Consider the following 26,796-nt stretch of genomic DNA (forward strand, 5'->3'; position numbering starts at 1 on the left):
GTAGGGGGAGGTCAGGTGGAATTTCATACCTATTACCCCTAGATTGAAAGACCAACTCTCTAATCACTTGGATGCACGCGCGCACACACACACACACACACACACGCACACGCACACACACACACACACACACACACACACACACACGTGCGTGCGCACACACACACACACACACACACACACACACACACACACACACACACACAAACACACATAAACCTGTATTTTTTGCAAAAAGTAGAGGTGCTGGCAAGGGGTTCACGATTCCATGCGCATCACGATACACATGCCATGGTGCGATACTATCATAATGCATTGGGCGATACATATATTATTGCGATATTTACTTCATTCATTTTCTTTTTTCACCTTTGCCAACATTATACAATAAAAACTCAAATAAAAACTAGTTTATACAGTACATAGAAGTTTCAAAATAATAATATGATGATTTGAAGCTTGGAAGCACTATCACATATCATGTGGTTGTTTTCTGGACTAAAGGGTAACAGAACTTTGAAAGGACACTGCATGATACTGCACGATGCAATATTGTGACTGTGTATCACGATTCGAATCAATATCGTCACAGCCCTAGCAAAAAGTAGTTTATTTTATTTCACATGTGGAAATAGAGTTTACAGAGAACCTTTTGTGGTCATGGAGCATGACCTCTCGATATGATCTCCTGTACGTGTCGAGCTGAACTATAGGCCCGCAAACCACTCCTGGCCTGGGTCAGGGGGTTAGGGCAAGCGTGGGAAACCTTTTTCATTCGAGGGACCACTTCAAATTTTATAAAGTCCCGTAAAGAGCCATACTATGAACACAAACCAGGATTTCACCCTGCACTTAAGGCCTATATTGAAGGTGCTTTACAACAGACCCAACCTTCACCAGGTCCCCTGAAAATATAACACTGTATAACTCTAAGATTGCTTTACAAAACATGCCATATCACAAAACATGTTATATCGAGCCCGTAAACGGCCTGCGGGCCATTCTAGATCCCCACTAATGGCTTACGGTTTGGGGTTGGGTTAGAGCTATTAGCAGACTACTCATCTCAATGAGGCAGCCAAAAAAAATTTGATAGAGCACCGATTCTTCCCAGAGTTTCTGTGATGTGTGTGCCAAACCATTGTTTATGAAAATGATATCCATGCATTGTTTTTCTCCTAACTTGTGTGCACACATTCCAAAATTGAACAGGAATATGTTACAAAGAAAGCAAAGTCAATAGAAAACGACCAAACTTCCCAGTTCTTAGAAAACTATCAAACTTCCTAGTTCTTAGCAAGTTCTTTGGTCTTTCCATCCACTATTACGTCCGGGATGGGTGAGACTCTTCGCAGTTGGGCCCTAGTTCAGTGTCCTCACCCCATCTAGTGTCTGCTGCAAGTTACCAACCTGGGTAAACTAACATTTTGTTACACCAGTCTGTTGTGGAAAATTGAGAACAGGATAAGCCAAGCTGATTTCTATAGGCCTACATAATGTTGTTTAATAGCGATTCAGATTGTAATGGACTACAGCTTTTGTTGTTACATTTCTAAATAACTAGACTTCATTTTCAAAGTATGCACTCTAGCATAATTAAACTAATTTAGATTTTGGATAGGAATATTAGGCTAGAATATAATTAGTATAGGCCTGCATAATATTAGGTTATAAAATGTATAACACAGGCTTATAATATCAGTGTTTTTGTGAAAATGTTAAACTTTATTTGCCTACTGCATGCAGTCAAATAGACTTGGCTATTTTTATGTTGTCAGGGCCCAAGACATCCAGTGATCCAGACACTTAGGAGGGCTTTGAAATCCACAGTATGTCTGTTAGCCTACTATGAAAATTATGTTCAAACAAGCGTAGACTTTATCCTTCATTTATTAACCAAACAAGCAATTTTATAATTGCACACGCACAGAGAAATTACTATCAACCTCACCAACACATGCGCCTCCTGGTGGTGCGCGTAGGTAAATGCAGTAGGCGGTGGCTTAAAGATAAGGTAGCAACAGAAATGGCACTTTACGCTTCCCATGCGGGCGCAGAGAATACCTGAAATGGAGTCAGGAAGTTACAGGTCTATACTTTAGGAATAGTCACTTCAAAACCATACAGCTCATGTTTGTAAAACCGAAAAAGATGCCACAACAGTAGTTTTACAGTGAAGTGTTGGTCAGGTCTTGATATTTCTCACAGTCATACCGGGCCGAATATTACTGCAAATGCCAGTCCCGTTGCATAGGCTACTCCACCGCCGGAGTTTGGCACTGGTCAGATTGTCAGCCGGAAAATCTCATCCCCATACGTTGCACTCGAGAGTGTTGTATTTGGATTCAGTCACAGTGTGATATAAATACTGTCTAGCAGTTGTTAGCGCAAAGCCTGTAGCCCTTGTCGAAATTATTGTCAATGTCTTTTTTCCCCGGTGGTAAACAATAGCTGAGCTTCCCGTGGAACACGGAATTGACGTGTGGGCTCACGTCACTGCATTTGGTGCGGCTGTGGTAAGGCGCTTCACCTAACTGCGAAAGGATGCTGCGCTTGTGATTGTGCCTTTAGACATTAGCAATTTCCATCTGTAGCCGAGGTGGTCATGGAAGACATACTGCGAAAGCTACACAAGGAAGCCTCTGGACACAAGTACAAAGCCATCCGGGATGCCTGCACTCTTGCTAGCGGTGAGTTGGCAGCTGCGCGTCTACCTGTCACAGAGGTAGCGCTTGTCATGTATGATGCGTGCGAGGCGAATTTATGTAGCACTTTGATCTGTGACCCTGCAACGCCCAAGTTAATTGTAACAAAAATATGTTGAGGTGCAGGCGTACTCTATGTTTGTCAGGCTTTACATTCTGATCCTTTCCCCTATGACAACATCTCACCACTGCATCGAGCCCACTTCAATGGGCTATTCAAATCAGGCTAGTCGATTACAGTAAAAGTTGGATGATAGACACCAACACTGAAGTTTATTATATTGCATGCGTTATATTTCAATCGTTCTTCGATCTTTCAGCACCTAAGTCTGGGCTACATTTTACCAATGTTTTCTTGGCTCTTTATTATAGTCTAGTATTTGGTGTGCTCCAGCCCCGTTGGTTGAGCTGGAATCCAATTATAGGTCTAAACAAACTGTTGCTTTCCATTGTTCTTCATTCAGTCAGTCACCTATACTACAATCCAGGTGGAAACGGTTGGAAATCTTATTGACTCTGTCATAAGAACCTTGTATGTGTTTTTTAGCCTACTATAAAGTGCATTATGGAGATGCATTGAGACAAATCACCATATGGTGTTTCCCCAAATTATTTCAAACTCTCCTTTAATATTGGTGTGAAATCAAGTGAAATCAGTTCTTTGGCTGCATATGACTGCATCACCATGCCAAATTGTCAGTGAGTTTACATGACCCAATCTTTATTGATAGCCTATATTAATCATCATCATGCACCTGTGGCCAACTAAGCATCACCACTGAATGAGTCACCCTTGCCTTTTGCCTGTTTCAGCAATGTGACCGTGCTCATCATTATGTCTGTCGGTGGTATTTCTCCCCTTATAAGGATTTTGTTCTTTCTTTTTATGGCCATTATTGATGGGTCACTACTGTACATCAACATGTTTGACTGTGCAGTAGCCTTAGTACACAATTGAAAAAATTGACAACCTAAGCTTTTTATACCCCACCCCTTTACACTACCAACTGTTCCTGTGTACTGTGTACTGTGTGCTTTTCCATGCTGTGCTCTTTCACAACAAGTCATCTAGCCTTGCCCTCGGCTCATATGAAGCAATGCCAGTCCAAACGTTGTCTCGCAATGATGGAAAAAGCTACCAGCTGCTATAACATTAAGGTTTACTCTAAACTTCAAGACGATTGTGAAAATGGTTTACTTCTGAGGCAGTTTCCCTTAATAAACAAAGCTAAACCTATACATCTGCATTAACCTGGTTATGCCCATGTACTCTATATTGTTCCTCACGCACTGTATGTTTCTGAGCATGTCCTCTTGCTTTGGAAAAGTTTCAGCTAAATGCAATCGATAAGATAAGAAAGGGGGTGGGATGTTCAGTTAAGAGGTATTCTTGAAACAGAATGAGGGGTATTTTTTTATTTGTATATCCAGAACACTTAATTGTTAAAGATTAATATTTAATATTTGCCTATTTCTGTCTCTCCAACTGTCTTGACAGAAACACTGGACGCTCAGAATGGCTCGGCCAAGATCCTGCCCTCCATGCTCAGGTAAGAATGCAAATCTTTTGTGGAGTTGAGTGCTACAGTACATTACATTACACAGAGCTGACACTTTTATCCAAAGCAACTACAAATTATTTACAGGGTTATTGGTTATAGTCCCTGGCAGAGGGACTGTCAATCCCGGGTTCAGAACCCAGCCACAACTTTGATCCAACCAGCTCTACATCAGCTGATTGTAATTTTTCTCAAGACAGGTAGGCCAGTTACTCAGGGGTGCTCTTGTGCTGGAGGGGTAGCAGGGTTTTAATTCTAAACTGGATTTTAGACACTTCTGGACTGGTCCCTAGAGCAATGTGAGTTCAGGTGCTTTGCTCAGGGTTTCTTTGGCCATGCATGATGTGCCCTAGTTTGTCAAATCAAAGTCAAGTCAAATGATATGGGATTTGAACCTGCAAGCTTCTGATTACTAGACCAACTAGCCTAACCATTAGGCCACAGCTATCACAGTGTAACAATGATGAACGGCCTGAGTGGCTTTGTCCTAACATATCTATCTATGAATTTGTAATGCATGGTGTAGATTGGTGGTCGGTACAATGGCTTTTTCCTCATTAAATATTTATACAATAATAACAGCAGTGTAAAGTTCCCCCTGCTTGGATCACACACCCTTGATGGATACTTTGATATGTAAAGATGTATGAGGAGACCGTATCGGGCATTGTTGCCAATGCACATGTCACTGAGGTCACCATGCTAGGTCCGCCTGCCAGGGCTCGATCCCATGACTGACCTCACAGCAAACCTCCAACATGTGAGGCAGACGTGCTAGGATGGTAAGTGAACTAAAAGACCAGGCCGCTCAGTTGAGGGTTTGGGAGAGAGGCCCCGGTCGGAGTTCAGACGGTTAGGGCAATGCCAGGGACCAGAGTTCAATTCTGACCTGAGGCCATTTCCTGATCTTTCCTTTCTCTCTCCCACTCGCTTCCTCTCTCTCCCACTCGCTCCCATCTCACGCTGTCCTATAAAATAAGGCCATAAAAGCAACTAATATTCAATACTGTACAGTATATAAACAGGCCAGGAGTTGGAGTTGTGTAGGACCCAAGATCCTCATCATGGCCCTTGAATACTACAACCGATCTTGGCTCCAAACAAAGGTCTACTTAGGACAGCCAGACTACCAGGAAAGCAGCATTCAGTAGATTATGCTTATTTTTGCTGGCAGCTGTTGTTTTGCAGAGCTTAGTCTGTCTAATGATGTCAGATGAAGCCTCTTATGAGCAGTTTTGCAATAAAGCATTTTAATGCGTATCAAATACCAAAACTCAAAATTGCTTAGCTCACCACAACAACAACAAGAAATATCCCAATGCTCCCAAAGCTAGGAAGGCATTACAACATGGCAAAACATTGCAAATGACAATATCCCTCATTATTGAAGTAATGATGTACGCTGCAGGATGTACTTACTGTGGCTTCTTGCTCCCTTAATGACACTCTATTCTGTTAAATATACTCCTTCTAAATGTAAGACATTATAGCCCAGATTTCAGCAAGTAGCCTAATGTCATCTCAAGCACCCCTTCTGTGGTGTCCATTCTTTGTTCCTCACTGCATGCCTGTGAGTACTGTACACAGGGGAGTAGCAGCAAAGTGGGCCCTATGTACAATCAGCTCCAATGGACCCCCCAGCCACATAAATCAAACACTCTGTGGGCCCCCTATATACACAGGGCCCTGGTGACTCAGTCACACTTTACCCCCTTGTACGACACCCCTGGCTGTACCTGAGTGTGTTTTCTTTTGTGCAGAGACAGATGTCTGTTACCTCTTCGACTGGCACTGGAGTCCAGGAGCACCAAGCTGGCTCAGACGGCTCTCACTGGCATTCAGGTAAAGGCCTCCACTCACATCAAACCACCACGTCATGTGAAGATTCTCATTCATGCAGCTCATCTTTTCCAGATGTGTTAAGTTGTAGGAAACTGGACTGTTTTTTGTAGCTTGTAGTTTCGACTGCTTTGTCTGCTCTGACCACTGCCGCTTCCACCTGTTCTATCTCAAGGAAGGTCAGAACTTAAAGATGACTTTTTTGAATGACGTTTATTTGTTTCTTTATGAGCGTACAAAAGATCAGCCTCCTAACATCAAGCCACCACCTCTTCTGCTTGCACCCATTACACTTATAAAACATTTTTTTTACATGAACAAAAGAAACAGAACAGAAAAGTTTTCTACCACACAGAAGATCAGAGCTACTGCAAAACTTTGTTTTGCTTTTCCACGGCTGATAGTATTCAGGCTTGGCAGTCTTTGTCTACAATAATAAAATTCAATTATTAGGTTTTCTTATTTAAAAAACTGTTGAAGGTTCAGGCTCAGAATGTTCTTCTACTATCAGGTCTGTTTTTGGTGTGATATTGAGAGATCAATAGAAAAGAAAACCCTATACTACCCTGGAAGTCAATAGTGGCACATTTGTAGTTGTCATCCTAAAACCTAGCACTTTCAACTGTAAATGTATTTATAAGCTACCCAACTACATGAACAAAGGAAACAGAACAGAACAATTAATTGTTCTATCACACAGACGATCAGAGTCTGCAGTAAATCTGGCCTGTTTGAATGAGTTCTGAAAGGGTATTTAATCTTTTATAGCAATAATGAGAGGGCGACTTTTTATACTGCCTGGAAAGTCAACGTTTGTGCAGTTGTAGCTATCTTGAAATGTCTCATGAATGTCTCTGTTTCATTTGCCTGTCCTTTACTTCATGATGCCTCTTTCAGGATCCTTTCTACCCTCTCTGATTTGCATTTTTATCTCCACGCTCTCCTTCTGTCCCCCTCCGCACTGCCTAAAACAGAATGCTAATTCCATTCTGACAGACACATCACACCCAAGTCACAAACGGTTTGAACTGCTGTCAGGCAGTAGGTAAACATAGATCAATTTCAAACCAGGACAAAAAGACTACAAAACAGTTTTTACCCAACAGTCATTGCTTCACTAAATTGTGCTACCAAAGCATAGTTTCAGACCCATGACTACATACTATATGTGCATGCATACGTAGCCATACCTAATCGTGTCAGTTGTATCTATTCAAACAAACTGCAGTCATCGCCTTTCCACACCTCCCTGTTCTCTGATTGGACAGAGACGGGGACTATGACCTGGTCCCCTCACTGAGGGTAGACTCCATGCTGTCTTTCAGATCCGAACGATTGTGCAAAGCAGCATGGCAGTTCCCAGGCTATCCTTGCATACCATTATTATAATTCATTGCTTTCTGAACAAGGACTGCTTAAATTTGTTGTACAAAAAAGGTATTCTATTCTATATTCTAATAGACCGCTTTGACAAATAAAATGTTTTCTATGTGTTTCTGTATTCTAATAGATCCTTTGTGAGGACCGTTTTGTTGCCGCGGACACCGAGATCCCTGAGAAGCAGCTGCTGAACCAGGTGTTGGATGCCGTCAAGGTGACGCCTATGCTTCACGAGGACCTGCAGGTGGAAGTCATGAAGGTCAGTGTGGAACTGGGAGAAAAGAGTCAGTGGCTGCATATCAATGACATTCAACAACAACATGGTCTCACCTCAATACGTCATTATACAAGATTTATGACCAGGCCTCAATGTATTGCCTCATAGCGTTACACAGTGACGCTAAAGGCAAAGCCACCTGTATCGGCCTTTTCCAATTTTCCAAAGTTCCAACTTAAAGGCCGTGGGTGGCGTGGGTTCAGTTCAAAGTTTACGCACAAACACAGGTTTCCAAAAAAGGTTCTTGTTTATTCCAATGAAAAGGTCTTCAGTTTCAACAAAGGTTCCATTTCCAATATCCAAATTCTTGCATGTGTTAAATGGTAACATCTTTTTATCGCACTAAACCATGCCACGCCGCCCGACATTGATTCTAAGACAAAATTAGAGTGGCGGGCGTGACCTAAATACCTGCACCTGCGCTTAGGTAGGCGTCTCCAAAATTACAAATCTGGGTGTGCTTAACAAAAAACAGAAATGGCACCACCCCCTTGACGCGAAAGGGTTTCACTGACAGTTAGGTTTAGGGAGAGGTTTAGGTCTTGGTGGTGCAAAAGAGTCAGCATACATCGGTTGTGAGACTGCACTGTCCAGTCCTCTCCAGTCCTCCGGCCTCAGAGTTGCCCCTTGCGTCAAAAATACATTGAGAAGAATGATCTTTTTTAATATGTTTGCACTTCCATGTCTGGTGTAGCCAGTGCCACTGATTATAATGCAAGCTAATTGTTACAGCAGATCAAATCTCTCAAGTCTTTTGTTTTTAATGCATCAAGTATTGAAATTGCAAATGAGAGAATAACTTCTGATTCATGATTTTGCAAGATATTGAATACAAATTTTGATCATCAATGAAGTACGGTCCGTGAGGCCAGAGGCTGGCGGAAAGGATTGAAGTAACGACAGTTGATGGGCAGCCCATGTAGCGGCATCTCCACACCATGCCAGACAACCGGGCACACGCTCGCTGTCTCTTCATGACGACGAAACACAGCTGCTGCCCTGCAGGGCTGACTTAATGAGATTGGACTGTAATGTTGTGTGACAGATCAAGACCATCCCACACAACCAGGACTCCCCAAACAGCATGCCATGCAGAGTAGACAAGCATCAAGATGCGCTGTATTAAAAACATCTCTAAAAGTTATTATATTTTAGTATTGATAGGTGTGGGGATGTAATTTTTTACAGCTACATAAGTTTTCCTGAAACTCCTTTTGCATGTCGTTACACAAACAAAAGACCAAGATTTTGTGGTGGCTACTGCATGGGCTTTTCAGACATCTGAAAAACTTGGAGTCTTTAAACACCAGATTTTGATGTAGAGTAGTTGTAGCATAGCACAATAAACTAGCTAGTAGGCTAGGTCTATGAAATTAGGCTATGTTACGATCACTTCCAGATTAATCTTTTTAAGACTATTATTACTGTGTTTGTGTGTGTATGTGTGTGCGTGTGTGCATGTGTGTGTGTGCACTTTCTCACATGAACCACGGACAATTGGCGCTGTGCAGCAGCTTCCAGAGCTGGTGTATGAATGTGGGGATGTGTATGTGTGTGTGTATTTTGAAAGCGCTTTGAGTCAACTTCATAGAACTGATACTGCACTGTATACGTAAATACATGTAGAAATGTATTGTATTGTATTGTATTGTATTGTAAACAGCAATTGTCTCATCCATGTTATAATTTCCATTTATGTTATACTCTAATTTCCAACAGTAAAAGTTCACTTTCAATACATTATGTAGAGATTGGAATGGCAGGACTGAGTTTGCATTTTTCTCTATGCATGCTGCTTGACTCCGCCATCATTTCTCGGCAAGGGGTCTATTTCTCTCATGGGTGTCAGTAAAATAAGATAATATAAGTAGATGAGTATGCCTGCATAAATTCTCCCGGGGAATTTGGGAGTTACTGATGTAGATTAATCTATTAGCACGCCTACTCCCCCTCTGTCTGTCAGATGTCACTAACACAGAGAATGTCAAACTGTGTCCATTGTAAAAGGCATGCACATGACAAATCACGGGTGCTGGATAAAATAGTTGAACGTCTGAAAATATCCCCACACCGAATAGCTCCCTCCATGTGATTTATTTAATTAAGCTTGCATATGATATACATAACAAAGGTCCTCGTCAAACTATATGTTGCCATGCATGCTTTCAGTTTCAAATGTGGTCTGCCATTGACGTGTGAATGTCCAAACAAACAGCATCAGGCGTCATGTTGTTGGTTGTCTGTCAGAGCTTCTGCCACTTGGGTTATCCTCTCTGGTTTGTGTTCTGGTGGTATCGGGAATGGGAAGTGGCAGAATGCTGAATACAGAACCAATACTGGGCTGGTTGCCAAATAGTGCTCCTGCTGACAGCTCATTGTGATGCAGGCAACATGGAGCCTGGCAGGCCGGTCCAAATGTATGACTCATTTTGAAGGTCCACTTCAAGAAAATAGAAAAAAAGTTTCTCTGACTAAGGCGCTCCATAACTTAACTTAAATTATCACGTTTTTTAAGTCTTATATGGACTGATTTAAAACAAAGGGTGGAGGCATGTGGCTTTCTTCAGAGAAAAGTAGACATAGGGCACATTTTAAACGCTGAAATTTCCTGTTCCACACATTCACTGCAAAGTTGACATTCAGGAGTTTGTTGATATATGCGTAGGCTAATTATCACATGACATGAACATGCAAACGGATGCAGAACAGCTAACTGTCAATGATCCCGATTTGCATTTAGCTTCTTGATAATGATCTTCGTGGTGGCAACAGAGTGGAGATCTGAATTCAGAGCAGGGGTTGTACTACACACAGATCTGCATGCCACACATCATTAACAGTTTATCTGTATTTGCTCATTTTGCTGGGCAATATATTATTATCACCTCTCCTTCATAATTCACAACTCATGTCTAGAGTTGGAAATGGGTTTGGCTCGTTTTTCTACATGAATTGGCAAATACTGTGTAACCTTGCATACAGTACTACGGTATATTAGAGATCTTTAACTCACTTCTAGAGTGGTGTCAAATAAACTCGGAAAGGAATTAGAGGAAAAAGGAGAAGGTCCCAAAAAAGCTGGATAAAGATGGTTATTGACACAGTAGATGAATCATTTTACTAAAGGAATCATTTAAAACATTTTATTTGGAATGCTTGCAGCCATTTTGTTGTGTTTAGCATGCAGTGAGGTGGTTGACTGATTCCAAGCTTTCAGTCTGCCCCAGAGAAGCAACAGTGCTTTCTGCAAGTCACTTTCAGTTCATTGCCTGTCAAATTTCCAGACGGTCCCACCCTCTGCCCGAGTACAGGGTGTAGTTCACAGGGTTTCCCGCAGCACACCTCCCAGATTGTTCTCGGCTGGAGGTCCACTGGAAAGATAAAGATTTTGTATTGTGAATATTATTTGGAAAGGTGCTTTGCAAACAAATGAATGCACAAGTTATTGGGGGTTTTTTGGTGGTTCATATCATATCACAGCATCGTCTTTCCAATCATGACGGTCACAAATCTCTGATAACAGTCTACACTGTGAAACACTGCAGCCAGTTGAACGTTAAAAACGTAAGTTGCCCCCACTGCCTTAAGTTTGTAAGTTCACTCAACTTGAGAAAGCCTTGACCCTTTTTTTACATTTCACTGGCTTGCAATGTTTTTTGTACAGTGTTATGTTGTTTTCCCTGCAAAGTGAAGGTCAGTGTTGCTGCCCTCTCTCTCTCCACCGCAGGTCCTGCTCTGCATCACCTACTCAAACACCTTCGAGATCAAAGGCAACTCCATCCTCAAGATCGCTGAGGTAAGGACGAGCCAAGCAGCAGACACGTCTACCTGACTCAGCAGCGCACGCACGCGCACGCGCACGCGCACGCACGCATGCACGCACACACACACACAGCAAGGTACATTGATTTATCTAACTTATTTCATAGACGTAGGCAGCACTGTATGCTACACAGATTTCAACGCAGAAGAACACAGCCAGCGAAATAAGAATCAATGCATGGAAAACAGGCAGGGCACGCACGCACGCACGCACGCACGCACGCACGCACGCACGCACACGCACACGCGCACGCGCACACACACACACACACACACACACACACACACACACACACACACACACACACACACACACACACACACTGACACACAATCCCATAATCGCCATAATCGAACGCACATACAAAGCCCAATTTGTAGGTTTGTGTGTTTGTGTGTGTGTATGCGTGTGTTTGCTCATTCATCCACGACTGACTTTGCAGGGGGGTGTTGCTGATTGATGGTAGGCCCGGCCACCTGCTGTGTGTGTGGTGTGTGGTGTATGGTGTGTCGTGTGTGTGTGTGTGGTGTGTGGTGTATGGTGTGTCGTGTGTGTGTGTGTGGTGTGTGGTGTATGGTGTGTCGTGTGTATGTGTGTGCGGGCATGTGTGTTTGTTTGTTCAGTGGGGATGTGTTCTAAGCCATTGTGTTGTAGGCTATCCATTACCCACCCCATGGAAACACATTAGGCAAGAACACATCGTCAGGTCACCAAGGTTTCTCCCAATATGACATTGGTATATTGTACACGTTATCTCCCTACACAACTGAATTCTCTTTTCTGATTGGCTAATGGGGTGACCATTAAGTAAGCAATGGCGGCCGACGAGGTGTCCCAATATCAAGAGAAATTATGGACGAGGCGGAGGCGTGGAACAGGCGTGGAACAGGCGTGGAACAGGCGTGGAACAGGCGTGGAACAGGCGTGGAACAGGCGTGGAACAGGCGTGGAACAGCCCAACAGCGCAGTGAAGATGAGCTATCAGCTTCTGCCAAGTTAATTTCTGTTGATATCGGGACACCTCAAAGGCTGCCATCCAGCTTATCACCTGGTTGCCACATTTATTTTTACTGTTTTATATTAATTATATGATAACAATTATTATTATAACAGCTAAAGGAGTTGGAGCATGACGTGAAGCAAAGTGTTGTAAAACTTTACATTATAAACAGAACACAAACTTGCTGACTCAAGTGGCTTATTGCTTAAACAATTTAAAAAGTTTTCAGACAAATGTATGACTGAATGTCATATAGTGCACACCTATATATACATATGACACAACAAAAGGACAAAATGTTTGATGACAGTAGCAGACGCATTACAAAGGGGCATCATTTTTGCAACGCGTAATGATTTCTAGCAAGTAGGCGTTTTTTGTTTTTTTGCCTTGGCTCTTTTTGGAGAGCAGCCATGTCCTTAGTAGGTGACTCACCCCTTCGGTCTGTAGGCAACACTTGCGTCAAAACAAGTGCTGACTAATTCCTGCCAGATCCCAGAGGGACGGAATGAGGAAGAAAGGGTCTCCCACGTGACGTTATACAGTGGTTTCCAGGACAACCTGAAAATGTCCTGCTCCTTTTGTACTGTATGTTAGAGGTCAAATTGATACATTTCTCAGTGCAAATAGTCAACTATGTCTTTTTATAGAATCCAGTGAAATATATTGTTACCGTTGGTCAGGAGCTGGGTTCAGACAGTCAGACTGTGATCCGACCAGCCGAATTGTGACCAGCCTCACTGTAAACTGACAAGCCCTCCTAAACTTATCCAAAGGACATTTTTTTTGATGATGGTGTTACAACATTTTCAAAATACAAAAAAGCTTAAATGAACAATCAGTTTCATAAAGCGATGGATAAAGACCAGGACAGAGTTGTCACTACTGTTGTGACTGTCATGTTGTGTGGTGTCCCTGCAGGTGTGACTGTTGTGTTGTGGTGTCCCTGCGGGTGTGCATAGAGATGCTCAGTACATGTCCCGCTGTGACAGTAATGTCATTCAATGTAGTGTTATGTAACACTGTGATGTAGTATGCCCCTCAGGTGTGCATAGAGACGTGCATGTCCAGCTGTAAGAGGGGGTTAATGTAATGTCAAATAATGTGTCCCCTCAGGTATGCATAGAGACATATACTACTACATCACCAAAACTACTTTCAAACTATTAGACTCACATGTGAACTTACCTGCCATCCCCTTACTAACCCATAGGGTTCAATATGATATTGGTCCACCTTTTGCAGCCACTACAGCTTCGACTCATCTGGGAAGGCTGTCCACAAGGTTGAGGAGTGTGTTTATAGGAATGTTTGACCATTCCTCCAAAAGTACATTGGTGAGGTCACACTCTGATGTCCATGGAGAAGGCCTGGCTCTCAGTCTCCACTCTAATTCATCCCAAAGGTGTTCTATTGGGTTCAGGATAGGCCTCATCCATACAGCACTCTGTCCTCCATTAGTCTTTATGGACCTTGCTTTGTGCACTGGTGCCCAGTCATGTTGGAAGAAGGAGTGCCCTCCAAACTGTTCCCACAACGTGTTGGGAGGATGGACTCATCCAACATGTTTTGGTATCCTGAAGCATCAAGCTACCGAAACATAGCTGCACAAGGTGGAGCGATATCATATTGAACCCAATGGGTTAGGAATGGTATGGCAGTTAAGTTCATATGTGAGTCAAGCCAGGTTAATGAATACTTTTGGTAATATAGTGTTCATGACCAGCTGTGTTGTGGTGTCCCTTCAGTAATGTAATGTAACATAATGTAATGTAGTGTAGTGTAACATAATGTAATGTAGTGTAGTGTAACATAATGTAATGTGTCCCCCTAGACATTGAGATGTACCGTGTCCATCTGTGACAGTGGTCTATTGTAATTTAGTGTAATGTAATGTGGCACTTCAGGTGTGCATAGACCTTTACATGTACAGCTGTGACAGTAATGACAGTAATGCAATGTGATGAAATTACAGTAATATACTGTAATGTGCCACTTCAGGTGTGCATAGAGATGTACATGTCCGGCTATGACAGTAATGTAATGGGATGTAATTACATTAATGTACTGTAATGTGGGTCTTCAGGTGTGCATAGAGACGTACATGTCCAGCTGTCACCAGCGGAGCATCAACACGGCCATCAGGGCCACCCTCAGCCAGATCCTGGGGGACCTCGCACTGCAGCTACGACACCGACAAGAAGGAGTGGTGAGCACTAGAACACACACACACACACACACACACACACACATCAGTGTTTCCCACAGAATTTTTGGAAACTATGGGGGCAGCGGGATTTTTTTTGGGGGGGGGGGGGGGGGGGGGGGGGGGGGGTATTTCACACGGGGCAATGGGGGGGGGGGGGGGGGCACGCGACGTAAAACTGGAAATAGGAGCACAGATAAGAATTTAGGAGCACTGTGAAATTGTTAACGCACAGGCAAAAATGGTCTAAGAAAGATGGCTATACCTTTTCCCCAACACACATACAGTGCCCTCCATTATTATTGGCACCCCTGGTTGAGATGTGTTTTTTAGCTTCCAACTATTATTATTTTTCTCTAAATAATATGGGACCTTGATGGAAAAAAAGAGAAAAATCCAACCTTCAATACAAGTGCATTTATTCAGTGGGGAAAAAATCTCACATAAAGAAATAATTATTTGACATCAAATAATGTGTGTCACAATTATTAGCACCCCTGTTGTTAATATTTTGTACAACCCCCTTTTGCCAACAAAACAGCACCTAATTTTCTCCTATAATGTTTCACAAGATGGGAAAAGACAGAAAGAGGGATCTTCAGCCATTCCTCTTTGCAGAATCTCTCTAAATCATCCAGAGACCTGGGTCCTCTCCTCTGTACTCTCCTCTTCAGCTCACCCCACAGGTTCTCAATGGGGTTGAGGTCTGGGGACTGAGATGGCCATGGGAGGAGCTTGATTTTGTGTCTGGTTAACCATTTCTGTGTAGATTTGGCCATATGTTTAGGGTCATTGTCTTGCAGTGACGACCCATCTTCAGCTTTTTGGCAGAGGGCAAAAGATTTTGATTTAAAATGTCCTGGTATTTCAAAGCATTCATGATGCCATGCACCCTAACAAGCTTCCCAGGGCCTTTGGAAGCGAAACAGCCCCACAGCATCACTGACCCACCCCCATACTTCACAGTGGGTATGAGGTGCTTTTCAGCATGCGCATCTTTCGTGGTACGCCAGACCCACTTAGAGTGTTTGTTGCCAAAAAGCTCAATCTTGGTCTCATCTGACCAAAGCACACGGTCCCAGTTGAAGCCCCAATACCGCTGGGCGAACTCCAGACGTTTGCGTTTATGATTGTGGGTGAGGAAAGGTTTTCTCCGTGCATGCCTCCCAAACAGCTTGTTGGCGTGTAGACAGCGCCTGATGGTTGATTTGGAGACTTTGTGACCCCAGGATGCTACCATTTGTTGTAATTCTATAACAGTGAGCTTTGGAGATATTTTGATTTCTCTTACCATCCTCCTCACTGTGCGTGGTGGCAAAATAAACTTGGGTCCTCGTCCAGGCTTGTTTACCACTGTTCCAGTTGTTTTGAACTTCTTAATTATTCCTCTCACAGTAGATATGGGCAGCTGCAGTTGAGTGGCAATCTTCTTGTAGCCTCTGCCTGACCTGTGAAGGTCGACGCACATCTGCCTCACTTGTATGCTGTGTTCCTTTGTCTTTCCCATGTTTAAGAGTGGATAAGAGAAATGGCCTCGGTGTCACGTCATAGTTATACCCCAGGGAAACAGGAAGTGATGAATTACTAATTAAATGTTCCTACATACTCTGGTAAACTTTGTAAACTACTGTAGAAATGACAGAAATGCTTCAATTATATTTATTTCCTGGGAATTGTTAAATTGTTAAATTGTTGTGGAACAGGTGATTTAATGAAAAATAATTATTTTTTAGTCAGGGATTTTTTTTATTTTCCTACAATTCATTTGAGTTGAAGGCTACATTTTCCTAAAATTTTCAGTGTTACAGTATTCTTCTGCAATAAACACTGAATTTATTTTAAGGCTTTTAACACATCTCAACCAGGGGTGCCAATAATTATGGAGGGCACTGTAAGCGTACACATTCTACATGAGGGCTGCTGGTCACAGGGCCAAAATTCCTCCCATAAAAGGGTAAAAGGGCTGAACAACATATTACACATTTATGTCTATACACATTCGTTACACATTAATTTCTATATGCAGCCCGATGTCTCCTCTGCTGTGTCAATGAAGGCCTGTTGCCTAACTCATTATCATACAACTGTAAAACAAAGCCTGGGGAGTGTCAGTAAACTCATCCCAACTGTCCCTTCTCTCAAGGTTTTTTATTGCTCCCAAACCCGAGTTAACCACAACAACTTGACTAGGCTTTTGATCCCTCTGTCTTTCAAGCACTCATGGTTTTCTCTATAGGATGTATTTACTCCAGGAGGAAAATGCGAAGGAAATCGTTTTTCAAATCGTTTAATAGAAAACGGAAATCGTTTAAAAAAAAGAAATGATTTTTTTTTTTTTTTTTTTACATTTTCGAAACTATGGCGGCCAAATTTAAACTATGGCGGTGCGCCATAGTTTCCTTAATGTATGGGAAACACTGCAACACACATATACACACGCACAATTGCCAATTACGCTCTATTACTCTACAAGCGTAGTACTGGCATTTTAGGTTGGTGTTTCACTCTGATTACATGTTGACGGTGAACTAAATTAGTTACACGTGTGTCCTTTACACTCGCCTCATATGCACCTGATTCACATCTCTATTAACCTGACTCTCGCCAGCTGGTGTGTTTAGCCTTTGTCTTCACAATACCAACTGGGAACCCCCCTATAACAGGCACGTTTCCGAATTATGCTCCTTATCAAAAATCCCTGCATGTGATTGGATAAATAATCTATCCATCATCATTACTGACGTACCACTTCAGCCACTGACCCTGAACTCGACCCGTGACGCATCTGGGAACAACCGGTGAAAGAATGGCCATTTTCTGTGGAAAATTTCACCTTGTGAAGCTGATTGGCTTAGCCTGATAAACCAGACTAAATGTGGATGTCTAATTTAGTCTGGCCTCGATGCATAATACATCCGAAGATTGTTGATGAGAACAACCTTCCCTCAAAACCCTGCCCACTTTGATTCAAAACACATCTCTGCATTGTAATTGGTTTGCCAGATTCATGGCATTCTGGCTTCATTGAATCATTATGCGAGGCCAGACCCACCCGTAGACAAAACATTTTGCCGTCCAGCGGGTGGCGCTGGTTCACCAGGCTATGATTGGCTCGTTCTTTCAGAAATTATTCTGATTGTCACGGTCCTCAGATGGTTGCGTGAGAAAACCGTAACGCCCTCGCGTGTAAATTGGCGAAACGCAGCCAGATGGCGTAAGTTAGGTTAAATCTTATTAGCGGTATCAAAGAGTATTAAAATTGGGTGGTGAATTCAAATAAAACAGTGTTGTTGTTCTTACAGGGAGTGGATGGGGAGGACCTACCAGCACAGCTGTCCCAGCGCAGAGGTAACACTATGTCATGTAGCCACCAGCGATGGCAGTATTTACTGTACTGTCTGATCTTAGAAAAAAATGCGGCACTTAACAGTTCAAGCATGATGTGTGGAAACCGCCACACCTCTTGTAAAAGTGCGGACTAAATGCACGGAGGACAAAATGATGCACCCCAGGGACGGTGGCCATATGGTGGTAGGGTGGTAGAGGAATTTTAAAAAGAAATCTGTCAATAAATTATTCATGAAAGTCTTAGGATGGCTCATGCTTGGCAGTTGGTTGTGTGAGCATCAGCTATTGACATGTTGAGCAGGGAAAACTATGCATGCAAAATTAGAGAATTATACAAAGTGCTTGTACTATAGAGTTCTTGTACTATCTGTTCCTAGAAATAACATGTACTGCTATGAATTTCTACTTGTTTGTATATTTGTGTGCGTGTGTGTGTGTGCATAGTGATGTACAGTAAAAGTATGCATGAATGTGTGTAAGCACACATTTGTAGCGCCTTGTGCCTAAATGTTTGTGTTTGTCTGTGGTTCCTAGCCTAGCGAGCCAAACCAGTACAGCAAAAAGCTCTTTACCCCCGGGAGCAAATTCAATTTGCGGTCGCTAGGGGCGTCTAGATTTTTAGGCTATGTGGTTCCAATGCGGCTGAATTGATAATAGTTAAACGTTAATTACAAAAACTGTTATTCATTGCACATTGCCACTGGTGGATTCAGGTTTATAAAATGTTTCCACCATGTCTCATGCGTGTTTGTTTGTCGCGTCTAACAGATCTCTCGCCATCTACCGAAGCACTGTACGAGGATGTAGTCACCGTACTCACTGTCTTCTGCGAGAAGCTGGAAGGGGTTGACAAGTAAGTGCCAGAGCGACCAAGCCACTGTCCTCCTGCCATGCTTACATAATACACTTCTACATGCTGTAGTCTGAGTGCCCAACAGGGCACAATCTCAGTGGCTCTGCTCAGTCAACCACACATCATGAACACGAAGATGATGATGCATGACTTTTGCATGCAAGACTTTTAAGTGCGTGTGCGCCTGCGCCTGCGCCTGTGCCTGTGCCTGTGCGTGAGAGAGGTTGCTTGTACGTGATGCATTGCTTTCATATGCCTGGCTGTACATCCAGTAATTGTGAATATACACTGTAGTGTATTTCTTAGGGTGGTGGTTGTTCACACTGATGGATTGGTGTATTGATTGAGTGATTAGTGTATTGATTGAGTGATTGATTGGTGTATTGGCTGGTGTATTTTGCTCCATGTGTAGTGAGAACCAGCTGCTCCAGCTGCTGTATCTGGAGTGCATCCTGTCCATGCTCAGCAGCTGCCCCCCCACCATGCACCTCAACAGAGGCTTCATGGACCTCGTCTGGTGAGGCACACACACACACACACACACACACACACACACACACACACACACACACACACACACACACACACACACACACACACACACACACACACACACACACAAACACACACGCATAAACACACACGCATACACACACACACACACACAAACACATACACACACACATGCATGCACACACACACACACACACACACACACACATACACACACATGTACACACACACACATACAAGCATATCCATTTTGAATGCTGTCATCAATGCCTGGAATAGGATCAATATGGCCAAATGAACCAACCTAGTTTATGAGCTACTTTAAAGCAGTTGCCACAGACAGTGGTCTGAGTTTTATCACTCTCCAGGCAGAATGAGATCATTAAAGTATCTAGACAAGATAAAAAAGGTTGGCGTCTGCCTCTTGATTCTGAACCGCGTATCGCTTGGTGTGTCTGCTAGCAAAAATTAGAACCACTAAAGATGAACAAAAAATTAGCCTGATTATTATAGCCGTAAAGTAACAAAAAATGGGCTAGGTTGCTCCGATTTATATTCACAGACTTTTTAAAAAAAAGAATTGGCCTCACTATACAGTTTAGGACACGAGCCTTGTGTGCGCCTCATTTTTGTTAGTTTTTAGTATCTACGTTTGTAGTACCAGAAATACCCCATGTTTATTATTAGGCATGTTTTTTTGAATGTGCAAAGTGTGAGATTGTGGGTACAAGCACTCATGACTGAGCCAGTTACCAGGAAACCCTCCCTTTTAAAGCAACATATTCCACAATTCCAGGAAGTAGACTCTACTCCCACCTCCCCGCAAGTTCAGTAAAAGAGTTTTACCTTTCTCCTGTTCTTCGACGTGTGATGAATGCTAGCTTAGAAAAATAGACATTTTAGCCTCAAAACGTACTGTTATTTGGTCATGCTTGGTAATGTTAAGTTTATTATTTAGTAAATATCCGTGAAAAGGTCAAAAGTGGGAATAGGCAGCAGAGTTAGAATGGGAAGCATTGATGCAACACCTACTCTGGCCACCATCCTACACAGTGCACCTTTTAAATCAAAAGGGAAATGAGCAAAATTCCAGACATGCTGGAATGCCACTTTAAGAAAGAGCCCCTCGCCTGTGTTTCTCCTGATCTCTCCACACAGGAAGCAGCTGTGTCCCACTCTGGTGGTGATCATGGGGAACCCCGTCAATGACAAAACCATAACGTCCGCCCATGGAGGAGGAGGAGGTGTAGGTGGAGGAGGCAGCGGTGGAGGAGGAGGAGGAGCAGGAGCACAGGAGTCGGACGTAGCGGCATCGGGTGGCTCAGGTTGACGCATTGTTGTGATTGTTATCTCAGAAATATAATCTGTTATAGTTACCCAAGTTTAAAAAGTTGCCCAGTTTAAAATGCGACTGTAGTGTAAATGTATTTCAATTGCTATGTTAAGGTAATGCAACAAACTACTTTTAAGTACTTTTTAACCCCTTAAGACGCGGCTTTATACATTTTTTGTTACCAGTATGGTAATGACTAAGTCGTGGTGCATTACTAAAGGGTCTGTGTTGTGTCATAGTATTGTAGTGCTGTGGTAGTTACATTTCAATGACTAGTACATCGTGCCACTGGAGGTACGGCGCGCATTAAGGGGCTACTTACTTTCATGTAAAGTGGCTAGGAAAAAAGTATGTGAACCCTTTGGAATTACTTGGATTTCTGCGTGAATTGGGTATAACATCTGTTCTGATCCTCATGTAATTCACATCAATGCACAAATACATTCTGCTTGAACTAATACTGCACAGAATAATATACAGTATATGTAATGTGTTAATGTGTATGTATTTTGTGAGTGAATACAACATGTAAACATTGAAAGTGTGAGGTTGAAATGTTGAAATGTAACTCCTTACTCCCCATCACTTGATCAGGTGTTAGTGACCAGGGTCGCGGATCGGGCTGCTCCTCCAGTGCCCCGGCCATGATCGGGCCGGTGGTGCGCACCATCTGCTACGTGGCGGCCGAGCTGGTGCGGCTGGTGGGCTGTGTGGAGTCCATGAAGCCTGTGCTGCAGTCCCTCTACCACCGCATCCTGCTCTACCCACCCCCGCAGCACCGCGTCGAAGCCATCAAGATCATGAAGGAGGTGAGATGACTTGACGGTGATGCGAAAGCCCATAGCACTCCACAGCGCACAGTGCTCACTGCACACGATGACATTGCATTTATGCCTCACCTGTGGGTGGGTCAGGAGTGCAACCGGCAACCTTTGGACTACAAGTCTGATGCCCATGACATGCTTACCCATGACTGCCCTTGATTGGTTGGCCATGAGGATGATAGACTGAACAATTTAAAAAAAATGTCCTAAAAAATGTCCTTACCCAGGTTTTGGGGACGCGCAGCCATAACTAGAAAAGGAAAGCCAGGTAAATCACTGCACATTGGTACATCTATTTACTGAATTCAACACGTTCACCCAATTCATCCTTAATCAGTGACAAAGGGATTGTTCTATCAGCTGAGTCATTGAGCCACATTTCAAATTCAAGCCCTAAGAGAACAAGGCTTGGATAATGGATTGTTTAAGTACTCTGTCAGAAACCCTTTCCATTCCAGAAGTCAGGAAGAGTTCAACTATTTTAATATTGTCTTATTTTATCCCTTTTGGGGTAAACATCAAGGTCACTCACTGGACTTTTCTGTTCTTTCTTTGCAGATCTTGGGCAGCCCTCAGCGCCTGTTTGACCTGGCTGGCCCATGTGTCATTGAACCAGATTCCAGGAAGCGCTCCTTCTCCAAGAGGAAATCTCATCTGGACCTCCTCAAACTGTAATCCCCCACACTACCACACGGGCATTGCTTTAAGTTTATAGGAACAGTTCATTATCTGCTGTGCTGTTAATTGAATCTCCCCTTGAGGTCTGGGTCTTTATTACAGAAAAAGTAGTTTATAGTTTATGACCTCATTTGGTAATACCAAAAATCATAAATGACCCTTTTTCTGAAGTTCAGATAGGATTTCTGAGGAGGTTTCTGTCATGAGACCCTTGATATGATTTTAATGAAAGTCTTACTGACTGTTTTGATAAACCGGGTGATGGAATGTGCTGTGTGTCTGATGTAGATCCGTTCTGTACATCCTTGTCTGCTGGGTTTCAGAGTAATGGATGGCATGACGGAGGCGTGCATGAAGGGAGGCATCGAGGCGTGCTACTCCTCCGTGTCGTGCGCCTGTGCCCTGCTGGGGGCGCTAGATGACCTGAGCCAGGGCCGCGGGCTCCAGGCAGAGCAGGCCCGCCTCCTGCTACGACGCCTGGACGAGCTGAAGGACGGCACAGAGTCCGCGCGGGAATCCATGGAGATCAACGAAGCCGACTTCCGCTGGCAACGACGCATCCTGTCGGCCGAGCACGCTGCCGTCTGGGAACTCACCACTTCACAGTAAAAACATACATATATATAATATACATGTAATATACGTTATTAAAGTCTCAGAACCGGAGGCAACTCAGACAGCAATCACTCACTTACTTGATGGGGAAGGGGGAATGGTCCATTTATTAAAAAGTTGAGGGTTTCCCATTTTTATTCTCTGGCATTCTAAATTGTTGGCTGTCACAAAAAATTTTTTTCAAATATGTGGCTCAGCTAAAAGGTTGTGTTGAAATTCTCTTTGTTAGAAAACTTTTTGTCCCACTCAAAAATATTCATTGTACTCTTTGGTCAGTGAAACATTTTACAATATTAAGAGGTTTAGAGTTGAAATGACACTGGCCACCTGCAGAATTTTACACAGACTTTTCTCTCCAGAGTAATTTCACTTGTTGTAAGCACTCAGTCTGGATTTACTTTGTATATAACTTTAAACCTGAAGCAATGACACCCCATTTTTTGGCAGATGGGCCGGTCAACAAGGCCTATTCACTCTTTGCTGAAAACACTCAACTATGTACAAAACAGTGACATGTCATTATTCTGCGTCTTCAGTCACAATGTCACAACGTCACAATATTGACACCCCATGTTGTTTACTCTCTGCAGCAGCGAGCGCAGCCCGGACATCAGCATCAGCGTCACCACGGAGACGGGCCAGACCACGCTGGAGGGGGAGCTGGGCCAGACCACCCCGGAGGAGGAGGAGGAGTGTGGCGGAGGAGGGGAGGAGCCGCGACTAGCATCCCCGGCCTCCTGTGGCACCGCCGCCGACTCCGAGATGCTCCCGTGCGGCGTGCGCGAGCCCGGACAGGGCCCACTGGCCACCGAGCCTCCCGACGTGGTCCAGCGCAGCCACGCGCTCGTCTACCCCGATATCACCAACTTCCTGTCAGTGGAGTCCCGCGCACGCCCTCATGCCAGCGGCGGGTGTGGTGGGTCACGATACAGCGAGAGCAACTTCAGTGTGGATGAACAGGACCTGTCACGCACCGAGTTCGACTCGTGCGACCAGTACTCCATGGCGGCCGAGAAGGACTCGGGACGGTCCGACGTGTCGGACATGGGCTCAGACACGGGCTCGCTGGCCGACGAGGACCAGCAGACGACGACCACGCCACGCGACTGCCCCGGCCACCACCGCTCCCTGCGCACGGCGGCGCTCTCCCTCAAGCTGCTCAAGAACCAGGAGGCCGACCAGCAGAGCGCGCGCATCCTGGTGCAGTCGCTGGCCGCCCTGCTGCCCCGCCTCCTGGCCCTGCAGAGCGTGGCCGAGGTGGACGCCTCCTTGCAGAACTTCTCCTCCACCTTCTGCTCTGGACTACAAGCAGGTTGGTAACTCTCAAAGCAAGTGGTAGTTCTCGTACACAGCGGTTACGGAGCTATGCATGCCTAACCTCCTGTCACTCATGGATAGTAATGGATAGTATAAGTAATGTATAACATACATACTGTACGTGTAAGTTGTATAAGTTAGTATACAAGTATATTGCAAGTACAAAAGAAGTATTTAATAATGTTGCTGAGGTGGACGTCTCCCTGCAGAACTCTATTTCTATTCCAAAGAAAATGCAAACGGGTAGGTAACTCTCTCACCGGCATGTCCGTATAAGATAAGCGAAAGATTAGCATAGTTAAGATTAGCATAGGTAAGATTTAGTATTTAGTTCAATTACGTTGCCGAGGTGGACACCACCCAGCAAAACTTTCTGCTCGAGTCTGCAAGCAGCTCACTCTTCCAGTAAGCATTAACTCTAGACCACAGCATTTAAACACAGCATTGATCCAGTTTTAATAACATCATCATCATTGTCTGATTATTTTTGGGCTGGTATTTCATTATTGTGACTGCATTGATCCAGTTTTTAATAACATCATGTTTTTTGGTGGTATTAAACAGGCTGGCTTGAACAGTCCAAGCTCGGGCAAGTCCAGAGGTTCACATGTTGCTGGATAGTATTATGGAACCGGGATGTTAGCATGAACTGTGAGCGTACCTACAATTCCAGTATGTTCCCAGGGTCCTACAGTATGCCCCAGTCGGCCTTTGGTTGGCAATTTCTTTCTTTATATGAGGTACTTCCTAAGTGAGCACTGGATAATGTGAATGTGAAAACCAGAAAATGTTGAACCTTTTCTAGACCAAAACCCATCACTAACCCTAGAGAAGGACTTGGAGACCGTAGGAGGACATTGACATCCAATGTAGATGGTGCTGTTAACTGTATTGGTTTTCTTTTCTGTCCTTCCCCAGGGGGTATGCACTCTCCAGCCCTGGAGGCCAGTGAGAACCTGAGCTGCCAGGCCTTGATGAACGCAGACGGCCTCTACCTGGTGTCCTACTATGCCCTGCTGCTCAACCTCAAACTCTCCTGCAGTGACTACTACCGCAAGAAACCCATGCCTGCTTTCATCACGCTGGTGAGAACCTGTCTTTCTCTTGAAGCTTTGCTCCAGATAATACGGTTGAAAGATCAAGTGAGAGGTCAAGTGAACACACACACACACACACAAACAAACACACACCCACACACACACACACACACACACACACACACACACACACACACACACACACACACACACACACACACACACACACACACACACACACACACACACAAACACACACCCACACACACACACACACACACACAGGCACATAATATGAGGGACCTATATACTCTGGCCCTCAACATGCTAGACCCCCTTGAACGCAACATACCTTATCTCAAGGGGCTCTAAGATCAATACATTCTTGTAGACCTGAAGCCATGGAGTACGTAACTTTTTTTTACATGGTCTCACTGAATTAAATTAAAAGGTAGAGGTTGTTTTTTGTCTGTAAATGTAGTGACTGCTGTAAGAGGTATAAAATGATTACCGTAATCTTGAGGTTAGTAGTTTCATATTGGTCAAAATTAAAGCTAAACGCTAAAAAACGGTCCAGTCCATGTCTTGCCTCCAATATCCCAAATGTGATTAAACTCTATTCTATAGCTTTCTTTGAATGTCACAAGGGCAATGTTCCCCCACATCTGAATCCATTTTTTGCTAAATTACTAGATACTAAATGCACCTTGTCTGAAAAAGTGCTACTATGTGAACATGACTAAAGACGTCTGCTATGATCTGCTTTTCATCATTTATACCACCCTCACAACTCTGCTCTCCCCGCAGAAAGAGTTTGTGCGTCAGATCCAGAGCAGTGGGGTTCTGGTGGTGCTGTCCCAGGCCTGGATCGAGGAGCTCTACCACCAGGTGCTGGAGCACAACCTGCTGGGGGAGGCAGGCTACTGGGGCTCCCCTGAGGAGCACTCCCTGCCCCTCATCACCATGCTCACAGGTATGTCCACAGAGGGGAGTTCTCATAGCTCAATGTTCCCACAGCACACTCTGTCGCTCATTGCTATGCCTACAGGTACTGTATGCTACTGTGTCCACAGGGGAGCGGGCCTATATTCCCACAGCTCCATATTCCCACAGCTGTATGTTCCCACAGCACTCCCTGCCCCTCGTCACCATGCTGACAGCCCTGTATTGCCAAAGCCATATGTTCACAAGTCTGAGGAGCTGTATGCTCTGATGAAGATCTAAGACAAACCAAAACTGAAAATGAGTGATATGCTGTGGAATGTCCAGTATGCAGGAATTTCTACAGTTTTTTTTAATCAGCGACCCATTGGGTCATCTCCAGCGCACCTGCCAGCTGAGGTGTGCAAAAGACTCAACTTGCACACAGCTTCAGACGGGTACAAAATATCCCGGGGTGTGCTCTCTGCTTGTCCAATAATTTGTATGCTTAGGAGATGCAACATCTGGCAGGATCGCCACTTCTGTCTGTCAGCATTGATAGATAAGC

General features: G+C 43.9%; 1 protein-coding gene across 1 annotated transcript in view; it reads left to right on the forward strand.

Annotated features, from left to right (window-relative positions):
• Positions 1 to 2,345: 2,345 nt before the first annotated feature.
• Positions 2,346 to 26,796, forward strand: part of arfgef3 (ARFGEF family member 3) — a 53,461-nt gene continuing 29,010 nt past the window's right edge. Inside the window, exons 1-16 of the mRNA XM_063192261.1 lie at positions 2,346 to 2,690; positions 4,204 to 4,255; positions 6,025 to 6,106; positions 7,614 to 7,742; positions 11,488 to 11,556; positions 14,670 to 14,792; positions 18,092 to 18,137; positions 18,906 to 18,990; positions 19,403 to 19,507; positions 20,662 to 20,828; positions 21,431 to 21,645; positions 22,219 to 22,331; positions 22,662 to 22,943; positions 23,544 to 24,265; positions 25,189 to 25,355; positions 26,115 to 26,280. Of these exons, the coding sequence (XP_063048331.1) occupies positions 2,606 to 2,690; positions 4,204 to 4,255; positions 6,025 to 6,106; positions 7,614 to 7,742; positions 11,488 to 11,556; positions 14,670 to 14,792; positions 18,092 to 18,137; positions 18,906 to 18,990; positions 19,403 to 19,507; positions 20,662 to 20,828; positions 21,431 to 21,645; positions 22,219 to 22,331; positions 22,662 to 22,943; positions 23,544 to 24,265; positions 25,189 to 25,355; positions 26,115 to 26,280 (2,608 nt within the window). The 5' untranslated portion in view covers positions 2,346 to 2,605. The remainder of the gene's footprint in view (positions 2,691 to 4,203; positions 4,256 to 6,024; positions 6,107 to 7,613; positions 7,743 to 11,487; positions 11,557 to 14,669; positions 14,793 to 18,091; positions 18,138 to 18,905; positions 18,991 to 19,402; positions 19,508 to 20,661; positions 20,829 to 21,430; positions 21,646 to 22,218; positions 22,332 to 22,661; positions 22,944 to 23,543; positions 24,266 to 25,188; positions 25,356 to 26,114; positions 26,281 to 26,796) is intronic.

This window comes from Engraulis encrasicolus, chromosome 24 (assembly GCF_034702125.1).
Source record: "Engraulis encrasicolus isolate BLACKSEA-1 chromosome 24, IST_EnEncr_1.0, whole genome shotgun sequence".
Lineage (NCBI taxonomy): Eukaryota > Metazoa > Chordata > Actinopteri > Clupeiformes > Engraulidae > Engraulis > Engraulis encrasicolus.